The sequence below is a fragment of the Nanorana parkeri genome, unplaced genomic scaffold (genome assembly GCF_000935625.1).
Source record: "Nanorana parkeri isolate BGI_ZX_2015 unplaced genomic scaffold, ASM93562v1 scaffold986, whole genome shotgun sequence".
NCBI lineage: Eukaryota > Metazoa > Chordata > Amphibia > Anura > Dicroglossidae > Nanorana > Nanorana parkeri.
In genome coordinates this window covers 474,619-486,618 of record NW_017307254.1, presented here as the reverse complement: position 1 = coordinate 486,618, position 12,000 = coordinate 474,619, and the positions used below count along the sequence as shown (strand labels likewise).

Sequence of the window (12,000 nt, the reverse complement as noted above, 5' to 3'; positions counted from 1 at the left end):
AGCATGCCTTGTCCCATTCCCCTTGCTTTTGCTGCCCTTTCCTCTTTTACCAACAATTCTTGGCTGTCAAAATGACAGCCAAGGGCTTGCTAAGTAATATTTGCTATCAAAAATTGAGCTTCTGAACAGTGATTGTCAACACTGTTCAGAAACATGATGCAGAAATAAAATGTAGCATTATTGTTTATCTAACCCCTTCCTCCCCTTAGCTATTATTTTTTATTACTTTTCTTAAGTGTTTTAACTTTTTTTTTCATGTTTATTCATTATGTTCCTTTTTTCAGTGTTAAATAAAAAAATGCAAACAATAAAAAAAAAAAATGTAAATTGTAAATAACTTTGCAATGCCTGAAAATGCCTGCATATCCCACTGCCGTCTGCTGTCTATGGATAGTATGGAGCCCAAGATGACAAGAGGGCTTCCCTTATACACCTGGACTGAACAACAGGGAGTAAAAGGGGAACAGGATGGCAAAGGTGCAAAGAGTCTAGTTCTTGGAAGTTTACTTCTGGGGGCAAGCGTGGCTGTGAAGTGTTTACGCAGACTGACAGGAAGGGTCCCTGGGAGAAGCAGACTGAAAGGTAGCTGGCTAGGACACTGGAACCCAAAGCAGGCTGGTAATGGGGTCTGGACAGGCAGTGGTCGGTAGCCAAGAAGCCAGATAGAAGGCAGGGTAGCAGGCACAATCATGGTCACACTGGATGGTCAGCAGAGAAGAGCTGTAATCAGGAACAAACCAAGGTCACACTTGGAATGATCAGAGACAACCCGTGGTCTGGAACTAGCTGAGGTCACACCAGGAATCAGCAGAGTCAAGCCGTGGTCTGGAACTAGCCAAGGCCGCACTGGAAATGAGCAGAGACAAGCTGTTAGGATCCAGAGCGCCTCCAGGTGGTGCTGGAGCTAAGCCCTGCAGTTCCTGTGCTCATCTGCAGGTGTCCCCAGGCAGCCAGGAACTGTTAGGTACCAGACCACCACTGGGTGGTGCTGGAATATGCAGCCCCACTGCTCACCCTGGGCTTCTCCCCGTGGTGTCTCCCAGCTGCCAGCACTTAGCCATCACCTGGTACTTCCTGGGAGGGTATTTAAACCCTCCCTGCAGTCAGGACAATGGCTCAGTGTCCTGTTGTTTCCTGTGAATCCAGAGTCCCCAGTCCCGAGTCCTAGTGGATCTGTGTAATAAGGATTGTTGGTGGATCTTTATGTGTGGAATCTGAGTGTATATGGCAATATTGTAGCAGACAGAAGGACTTACTGTTAGAAGCTCCCCCGTGGTCCGTATGGCGCCCTCCTTTGACAGGTCCAAGGTCGGAGGGTCCCAATGGTGTCCCCGGTGGTTCGAGAGGCTGATCGGTTGGGGGTGCGCGTCCCTATGGCCACCCGCGTTCTCGGCTGGCCGGGCCGAGCCGCGTCGGTCAGGAACGGAGAAAAATGGGGAGGAGCTACACGCGGCTAGAGCACGCCGTGCGTCGTGTGTCAGTATAGGTAACAGAAGTCGGAGATAGTCGGGTGTCTCCAGTGGCTACGCGTTTCGAGGGTTAACCTCTTTTTCAAGCCTCAAAGATACTGGAGATCGCGGGAAATCTATCTACTTTTAAATGTAACAAGAGGGAGGTGTGTAGTTTCGTTGAGCCCGGTGATAGGCCGCCGCTCGCATGGGGGGATTTGTGCATACATACGTGTTCATGTGGGATCATACATGTACTTATATTCGGGTTCCATTCACCCAGGGGCAGTCCACCACCTTGTTTTGGTTTTAACACTAATAAAATTCTTCTACAAACATATTTTTAAAACACACACTTAAATATTTTATTAATTAGCGATGGACAAATATCCCTCTGAGCACCCCGGGACCTGGCGAGATACACGAGATATAGATCAGATCGCCTCCAATAAAACGACAGCCCCAAATAAGAATGAAGTGTCACTAAAGGTCACACATCTACATCAGTTCGTGCACTGACAGGTCGCACTCAAGGTGGACCCAGACTGCTAATCCACTTTCCCTCCCCCCATGCAAGCGGCGGCCTATCACCGGGCTCAACGAAACTACACGCCTCCCCCTTGTTACACTTAAAAGTAGATAGATTTCCCGCGATCTCCAGTATCTCTGAGGCTTGAAAAAGAGGTTAACCCTCGAACCGCGTAACCACTGGTGACACCCGACAATCTCAGACTTCTGTTACCTATACTGACACACGACGCAAGGCGTTCTCTAGCCGCGTGCAGCTCCTCCCCATTTTTCTCCGTTCCTGACCGACGCGGCTCGGCCAGCCGAGAACGCGGGCGGCCATACGGCCATACGGACGAGCACCCCCAACTGATCAGCCTCTTGAACCACCGGGGACACCATTGGGACCCTCTGACCCTGGACCTGTCAAAGAAGGGCGCCATACGGACCACGGGGGAGCTTCTAACCGTAAGTCCTTCTGTCTGCTACAATATTGCCATATACACTCAGATTCCACACATAAAGATCCACCAACAATCCTTATTACACAGATCCACTAGGCCAAATCAAACCCATTCACGTCACTTTTGGTAGTTGCGCTCCTGTCCTAATTTGTCTTTATCTGCAGTTGTGAATAGACAGGGTCCTCTCCCTGTAGTGAGGAGCTTTGCACACCTACACACAATAGCCACCTAATTGGATTGTGCCCACAGGAGTGCGCTTTATCCTTTTTGTGTTTTTCATTTTTGTTCCGTCGCTGAAGGAGAATTGTTTCCTTAATTTTTCCCACACATGTTGAAATGTGCATTTTAGGCCTGAACATTATTTAAAAAGACACTAAACTCAGGAGTTTAATCTTAAAATGCATTTAAGTACCTTAACCAATAACAAAACTGTATCTTATTTGTGCATCACTAAATCATCGCTGAATTCATGCTGACACTGTACATCCTTCTGCAGGGTGGCTTCTTTTGTTCCCCATGGACCCTGTGTGTGTTGTAAAAGTAGTCACTACTCCAAGCTCTCCCCCGTGATGGACTACAATCTCAATACAAATTAGTAAACTGAACGTGAAATTTAAGCCCATCATGGGAGTGATGACTACTTTACAACACTGATAGATACCAAACATGTGAAGAAATGAAAAAGAATATGAAAACAACTGGCGGTGTCCATTAATGTCAAATTTACTGTCTACTCCGCCATTAAATTACACCAACACGATCCCAAAGATACTGCATAAACATTAAATCACAAGAGTGAGGTATGGATCATTTTTTTCTTTACTCAAGTACAAAAATGCTTAAAAATTTTCACAATCCCTCCACCAATAAAAAATGACAACATTGTCACCAACAGTCCCCCTCATATGGACTGCACTCATTCATGTCTTAAACATTGCTAAAACAATAAATCTGTCTCTGATATATTCCCTGATATATTCAAGGTGTCCACCTCTGTCACAGGTGAGGTTTGTCCAGATGGACATTATTGGTACTATACAATCATTGCCATCTTATTAGACTGGACCACCTTGAAGTCCAGCAGTAACTAACTGCCTGGAGTTGCTGAAGAAATCATGCCGTTCATGCACGCATAGCTGACATATATACTGCACAGCACCACAGTACATACACAGTGCATATTGGAGCTTCCTGCTTCTTATTATCCCTTGTGATAAATCCTGGCCACATCTTCTCTCACTGTGTATTAGTTAGATGGCTAGAGAAATCGGGGAAGCACCTTAATATGACTTTCCACAATACACAGATGTGGCAGGTCCGAGCTGTGGTGTCCCACATGTCTGTCAGGAAGCGGAAAGGGAAGTGGCCCAGAACTCATAGGCGGTTACTGACTTTAGACATTTATATGTGTGTTATCCCAATATTGAATGATGAATGTCATTTACTTTACTGGCAATATCTGGCGGAAATACCTACAACATTGTCATTTATATTGGTGGAGGGAATGTGAATATTTCTAGGCATTTTTGTACTTTTGAATTTTTCAATAAAGATTCTGCATCAATACCACACTCATCCCTTTGGTAACTATATATTATTCACTCTGTCTGTGGTTTATTGTTTATGCACCTTATATGCCAGGCCTTAAAATTGTGTGCATCTGCAAAATAGTGAACAATTACAATATTCAATTGTCCATAGGTTATGCTTTAAAACCTCTACAGCTCATCATTTTAAAAGTCACCAGAAATAATCACTCTGGAATTATTATTCTTACTCTGGCATGTGCAGTGATACCCAATATATGCTAACCAATTGCCATTTACGCATGATCGTGCTTCCTGGGTGCATGTATACGGTGGAGGTATGTTTAAATTTGTGGTTTATTTTATTAGGTTTTCATATTTTTAAACAATTGTTCACTTAACTTCACATCACTATCACAAGGGGGCTGATAAGCTCCTATGTGATAGTACATTAAGCAGGACAGGTCATCTTTATGGATATATCAGGGTCTATTAGACTCCTGATATCTCCCCTGTACTGCTGCTAAACAGAGTACAGATAGTACTTAATTTTCTCATTTCCTGGTTGCAGCCCACGAGGATTTGACATCCATCAAACAGGAAGTGCTCAGAGCAGTCAGCTTCCAGGTTCGCCATACAGAGGAAGGTTCAGTGAATTGATGTTCACGGATCCTCCTCTTCTTACCATTGTAAATAATTTGCACCATCATGGGCTCCCACAGGTAACAGCCACCTAGATCACTTCAACATTAAAGATCTGAGGCAGCAGTACAATTTTAAAACAAGCTTATGCCTGCTACTGCATTCAGTGTCATGACGTGTGGTAATTGCCTGGTTGTTATGATGACCTTCTGTCTTCAGTACTTTCTGATTCACAGATCTGAACGGGTATAATAGCAAACAGTCAGCAATGGCACCCTCCATGTCTCATCATTCTTTTAATCTAAAGAATGCATTTCCCCACATGGATGGAAGCTGGTATAAGAATAATGTAATACCCATCAGGATTGCTAGTCCTGAAGCAGATGAGACTTTGAAACAACCAACCTTTGCAACCACACTTTTTACACACGGTGTTCAGTACGGCCTCCAGTGTTATCTTCTGCTTGCTGTAGTCCTTAAACTCTCGTCTCTTTCGTGCATCCTGTCTGGAAGCAGAAAAATGTAGTAAATGTCTTCCAGGTCAGTAACTCTATGTCTGTTGGACAATGTAGAAAGTCATCCAGTCACTTACTCCAGCGCCACATTGTTTGGATCTATATCTTTCCCAGTTCCTTGATGAACAACCTTCATGGACAAGGAGATTTTATGCTTCCCATCTTTTACCTGAAATAAGAACAGCGAGATTTGTCCAGTTATGAACTGCAAACCCCAATATATTTTAAGTAGACCCAACCTAAAAGAGCAAATCTGGAAACAGTCAGCAACAGGCTGGCGTTAATATACAAATCAAATATGCTTCTGTCTACCAATTATAGACCTTGGATGAGAAAATCATATTGATGCCAATGACCAACTTCCCTGAGTAATTTCAATTTGTATCTCATTTTTGTGTCTACAATCTTTACAGCGCTAGCTAGCCGGGTGTAACCAGAAGCGTGCTTGAGAAAACCACAGACAGATGACACTGTGCAAAATCAGGATCACAGAGTAGAAAGTCACCAGCACTATATCTCTATCAAACACTTAGAGGCATATTTATAAAGCAGTTAATCTGGCATTCAGCAAACATTGCAAGTGAATCTTCCACATGTATGTGTTTTAAATGACATTGATTGATTTACAGCCAGTGAACATTTGATTAAAGCCATTTTCACTGTAATATACATATGCTCCTTAAAGGCAAACTCTGGGAATTACTACCCTTGCAGTGTTGTTCCAACCCCAACACACACTACAAGGGCTAAATGCTCATTAACTCCAGTAGGGTAGAGAAATAAGGTGTAATATTTGCCTTACTGCTAACTCCTGTAAGCTCCCTCCATCTGTGAGACCAATCCAAAAAAGCCTCTTGTCTAAGATGCTCCAGCTGCTGGTGGCATGCCAAAGTGATTAAGTAAAATGCAGGGCCAATAGCGCTGCATTGTATGTTAGGACAGTGAGGATTGTCACAACTCAGAGTGTAAAGCTGGCCATACACCTGTCAATTTCTTTCGTTCAACCCGTAGGCTGAAAGGAAGAAATTGACGCGATTCCTCCAAAGACAAACAGCGCGTCGATCGAGGAAACTACGCTGTTTGCATTGTATTCTGACAGGTGCCCCCGCCACCTGTGAGAATACCCGATCAGAGCGGGCAGCTCATTGGCTGCTGGGTTTGATAGTACAAAGATTTTCCAGCTGGCTCCTTCGATCAGCTGATCGAGGAATGCCGGCTGAAAGGGAGCCGACAGCCCCATTCACTGGCTGAATTTTGACCAGTACATTAAAAATCGTCCGAAATTTGGCCAGTGTATGGGCACCTTTAGGGAGAAGAGGAGAGCGCCAAAGTATTACACCTCATTGCGCAACCCCGTAGACTTGGGGAGTATTTGACCCTTGCAGAGCTGTGGGGCCCCACTGCAAGAGTAGTTTGTGTCTAATTCCTGGAGATGGGCTTTAATCAAAGGGTTGCATTTATAGTGTGGCAAAATGACCAGTGTTCAAGATAAATTGTTAAAAAGGAGTGCTGGTGACTTTCTATTCTATGAAGTGTCAAAAGGCAGTTAGAAAAAAAATGAATGTTATTGCTATATGATGGAGAAATATGTGATTAACATAATCAACATTGATGTGATATTAAATATGTAGATGTAATGCTAAAAGGTAAAGAAATTTAGAATGTAGCTCTTCTTTATAAAACTAATTAGGGGGGGTTCACAGTGTAATTAGATGCCGGACCAAGAACATAGTCTGTTATGCAGTGAATGTTTATCTTACATTTCACATGCAGTAAGTCAGTGTTTTACCAATCCTTGGTTGACTATGTACTGCTATGACAGACTTTGTCATGACTCACAATTTAGTGCAGTTTTTTTGTGGTGTACAAATATCTACATCAATGTAGTATTTAGCTGTATCTAATAACACTACCCTCTCTACCCTCGGTTTCCTCGATGTCCAATATGGCATATGCCAGGAAATAGATTTAGCACAGATTCAAATTCCAGAGCAGAAGTGTGCTCTCCTATGGACCTTCCTTGTAGATACCAAGCTCCACCATGTAGTACTCAAAGCAAAGATGTATCATTTTGACATATGCTCACTGAATGCTGGAACACTGATAAAAAAACATTATGTATAAACAATTGCATATAAAACCCTGACAGGGGCGCAGCAGCATTTACAGTCTACCAGCTCTACAGAAGATTTCCCATTAAAAAAGCCAAACAGCAATAATCATAAATGTTCCAAAGATAGAGTGAAATTCCCTTTCAAGGGTCATCGAGAGCTATAATGTCCTAGTGAAAGATTTGCCCACTTACTCACATTGCTAAAACTGTGGAAAGTGCTCGGTTTGCATATACAAAATGACTTTGTATACTCATGCAAAAGGTAATCTAAAAGCTAAAAACAAAAGGAAATTTCCTGTAGTCAGGTCTAAAGGTTTTGGGAAAGCTCAGCAGGCCAGCAGAATGTCTTGTGTGCCCCAACTTAACTCAATTAATTCCAGTCATGTTATACAAGTACAAATAAATACATTTTTGTTATATGAACTATATACATGTTTATTTTTTGCACATCTCTTGAGGTCACATTTTTCAGTCTCAAAATGAACTTATCATGCATGAAATGAAAATGTAATACCTCGTTGCCAATAACCTTCACCCACACTCTCTCACCAACATCAACTACTTCTGAAGGACGGTCAACATGAGAAGATGACATGTGTGTTCTGTGGACAAGGCCTAAAAAGTGAACAAGAAAACAGGTGTTTTTTTTCTTTTATTTTTACATTGATCTGCATAAAGGGTATTCTCAGCAGTGGGACTCACTCACCTTGCTTTGTGCAGCCTGGAATTTTAATAAATGCTCCATAATCTGTGACATTTGCAACCTACAGAAGAGAGATTGGTTTGATATTTATATTAAGCAATGATAAGACTTTTCACAGCTTACCCCAGCGATATGTCTCTAAAGTGGCGTTTAATAAACCACAGTTGCATTGTTTAATAACACTGTTGCATTGTGGCAAGCAGATATGGCTGCAGATGACTAGGGGGCAGGAGGAGAAGGGGGGTGTTTCTCCACAATTGTAAAATATATACAGTATATGTATCCATTATTTATTTTATTAATAAATGTTGTGATGTGCAGTTATATGTGTGTTATGTTTTTCTTTCATGATTTATGACTGGCAGGGGCTGTTAGAAGGATATTTATACAATTGCTGTTTTATTTATTATAGTAATACAAGTTTTAATTTTCCATAAAAAGTTTTTTTAATGGTTTTTTATTTATTTTTGAGAAGTAAACTATTATCCTTTCATGAGGATCAAAGATTTACTCACACAGGATGTCCCTGTGCAGCTTACAATACATTCCTCGCATTCCTTTCTCTACTGATCAAACTAAAGACTAACTGCTGCCTATTGGCACTCAGGTTATTAAACAGCGTCGGGGAAGCAGAGAAACAACACTGTGATCTGCAGAGGAAAGATAAACCATGATAAAGCAGGCTTTATCATGGTTTATTAAAACGGACAGCTCAATATTATAAATATGAAATATTGCATAAAAAGCATTTGTAATTTCATATCCATCTAACAGGTTGATTTTCACGTTATAAGTTCTCATTACCCCCTGTTTATAGAGCTCAACAGCTCAAGCTGAATTTACGAACAGTAGTCAAAGCTGTGGTGCATACCACTCTACCTCACTCCCTCCAGCAATAGCCAAGCTTTCAATCAGAGGCAGAGTGTTTAACACTTGTTCTATGTTCTCTCTTTAGAATACCCATGGTGGCATGTGCATACCCTGTGTGTTTGTATGTGTACAGTGTATGACCCAAAACTATTTCAGTTCCCCCCTTAAACTTTGCAGTTGCATTAAAAGGTAATGCACGAATTGTGGGACATCCATGGGTGGTGAATCCCCCAATAGCCTCAGTGCCAAAAACAGTTGCCTTATAATGTATGCATAATTATTTATAACCATGACACATTCACTGCATGATAAACAAATCCCAAGTCGGGGTGCGCAGTGTACCTCAAAATATTACTGAAAAATCATGTTGTTACAGCTACTTGCATGCAGCACACCAATGCAGGATCAAAGCACGGAAGAGGTTTAACAATTCTACTTAACTATCTTAACAGGTTTAATATGTTTACCTCTCCTTGGAAGACTTCATACAACTCTGGCACACTATCCATTGCTTTTTTGGGTGGTGTACGAAACTGCTGGCTTCAAACAATTTATGTTGTAACCATCTGTAAGATAAAGAAATAAACAGTTTTTTTTTTTATCATCATCAAAAAGCTCAGTACATTCTTTTAGATTCTGCAATTGTAAAGGAGCCTGATAGTTGCTGAAAAATGAAGGTAGTGATTCCCTTCTGAAGCACATGTGAATGTAGCCCAAGGGCTTGTTGTGATGGGCCTTGGGCTTGTGTTGATGACATCAGTTTGACATGCTTCTGAGATTATACAGAATTTATTGATGGGTACATTAGACCTCCTTCAAGCGGGTTGGACATGCCCATAGACTTGTATGGGAATGCAAAACCCACCTAAAGTGAGCAAAAGCCTGTACACACATGTCCTAATAAAGTCATTGGAGGTACTTCATTGTCCAGCACTTGTATGATACAAATTTAGGAGGGAAAGAATTGGGAATCATATCAACCTGCTTGATAAACCCTTTGCTTCCAATAGGAGATACCCCATCGTGTCTGTGAACTACACCTAACAAACACGCTACGGCTTCAGGTAGCTGACAATTATCTCATATTACTAACAATTTCAAGTGAACCTGTGTTTTAGCTATGCAGGGCAAAGCAACAGGTTCACTGTAATGTTGGCTTCCACAGCAGCATATACGTATCTTCTATTTGCTCCTCCATTTCCCTGTGAGAGTGAGAAGCAACCATGTGTAAGCTCCTAGTCACGATTTGTGACTGCTGTCTGTTGCTGTAGTGAAATATTTCCGCTTACTTCTCATCTCTGTGATGGTAGTCACTGAGACAAGAAATTAGGGAAAATCTCTTCATTGGGGACATAGCAGTAAAATACGGTCATCAGTAGAATGGAGAAGGGTTAGAACTTCTGTCAGTTTTTTTAAGGTTCTTCCTTATGAATAGAGATTTCCGTTCTCTACCTGTTCCACCCAGTAGTTACATGATGGGGAAATCCCTCCAACAAGGTCACATACAACAGTAAAAGCTTTACAGAGATTCCAGCCAAGACTAAAAGAAATAGTTTTGCCAAGCACTAAAAACAAGTACTATTATAGTAATCCATGTTAATGTACAGGGCTTGAAAAATCCACTTGTCCGCTCCCCCCCATGTAATAGCAATAAAGCTGTGTGTAAAAAAAAAAAAAAGAAGAATACTAAAATTAAAGAATCATTAAAAAAATAAAGAAGCATAAACATTTTTTAAAAAGAAAACATTTTTTTTAAAGTCCCTGCCCCCCACATACACACGCAGATATGCGTCGGGTGCGCCTACGTGCGAAAATGACTATTGCGCCGCACATGTTAAATATCGCCGCAAACGTCGGAATGAGAGCAATAATTTTAGAGCCATTAATCACTGATAACACTAAACTAATGAGCAGTAAAAGCTCTTTAATCGTCGCCTATGGGTATTTTTTGCGATTTTGCGGGCGCACGCAATTTTAAGGCTTGACATGTTTGGTGTCTATTTACCCAATGTGACCCCAAATGTGATGTTTTACTAAAAATATGGGTAAGAATAAATGTTTTATAACATAACGTAGGGAAACTTTTTTTTTAATTGATGGTACTTTTTTCATTACAAAGTTTAAAAAAAATAACCCCCCCCCCCCCTCGTGGTGATTATATACCTCCAAAAGAAAGCTCTATCTGTCCCCAACATTTTTTTACATAAATTGCAAGGCTATGGTCCGGTCATGCTGACTGGTGACATTTTTGACTGACTGGTGAGACACCATCAAATTTTTCAAGCCCTGTTAATGTACATTATTCTTAGAAAAACAAATTGGCCTGGATTGTCCTTGTGCAGTATTTGAAACTGCACTCAGACAGCTGCTGGGTTCTGCCATCTTGGCCATGATGTCATCGGCCCCAGCAGACACAGGACTGTCATTCGGGTCAGGTGCGTACTTTGATGCAGACAACGGCACAGCTTTCTATACAGTACTGTCTTGTGACACCTGGCAGTCACTGGACTTAACAAATGTAAAAAAGGTGATCGACATTCTGCAGGAACACTGTAGCCTTTGAAGACTTACCACTGCTCATCGCAGTTTTTCAAAAGTGCGACCCAGCCCTGTGCCTGTTCACATGACGTTGTGCTGGCAGCTGCTCATACACAGAGGTGACATTGTGGCTTGGGATGTGTGGGAACAGCTGCGAGGGGCCAAAAGAGAGATTCACTTAGAGAAGTGTCAGATTCCTTACATTTTAACAGTGTTTACAATTGCTAAATGTATTTTTTTTAAACAATAGGTAAAAGGTTTATAGAAATATTGCTGTACTGCAATAAGGGGTGCAAATAGTAAGTGCTATGTGATGACAGGTTCTCTTTAAGCACAGCTGAAGTATTTGCTGGACAGCACTAGTCAGCAACAAATTGGGGAAATGGGGCCCTAGGCATTTAAGCACCCTAGGGAGCTTTGTCCCCTTCCATATCACAGATTGACATTAAAGGAGAACTATGGGGTCAGTGTTTTTCCCCATAGTTCTCCTTAGGGTAACGGGAGGACACAAACTAGCGTCCTCCCGTCACCCTAAGCTCAGTTTAACGCGAGCTACAGCTCGCGGTATACTGAGACGCCGCAGCCGGAGCGGATCCCGACCTGGACGTCGGGATCCGCCCAGCTGCGTGAGTGACAGCTGGCTCTGCCTATCTAGAGGCAGAGCCAGCTGTACC

General features: G+C 42.0%; 1 protein-coding gene across 3 annotated transcripts in view; it reads right to left on the bottom strand.

Moving 5' to 3' along the window:
- ZCCHC17 (zinc finger CCHC-type containing 17) overlaps nt 1–9,350 on the bottom strand; it is a 14,184-nt gene extending 4,834 nt beyond the window's left edge. For all 3 annotated transcript variants that reach the window (XM_018566892.1, XM_018566893.1, XM_018566894.1), the window contains exons 1-5: nt 9,256–9,350; nt 7,922–7,979; nt 7,730–7,830; nt 5,180–5,271; nt 4,993–5,093 (exon numbers count right to left, since the gene is read on the bottom strand). In XM_018566892.1, coding sequence (XP_018422394.1) covers nt 4,993–5,093; nt 5,180–5,271; nt 7,730–7,830; nt 7,922–7,979; nt 9,256–9,297 — 394 coding nt within the window. In that variant the 5' untranslated portion in view covers nt 9,298–9,350. The remainder of the gene's footprint in view (nt 1–4,992; nt 5,094–5,179; nt 5,272–7,729; nt 7,831–7,921; nt 7,980–9,255) is intronic.
- Between the last annotated feature and the right edge of the window lie 2,650 nt (nt 9,351–12,000).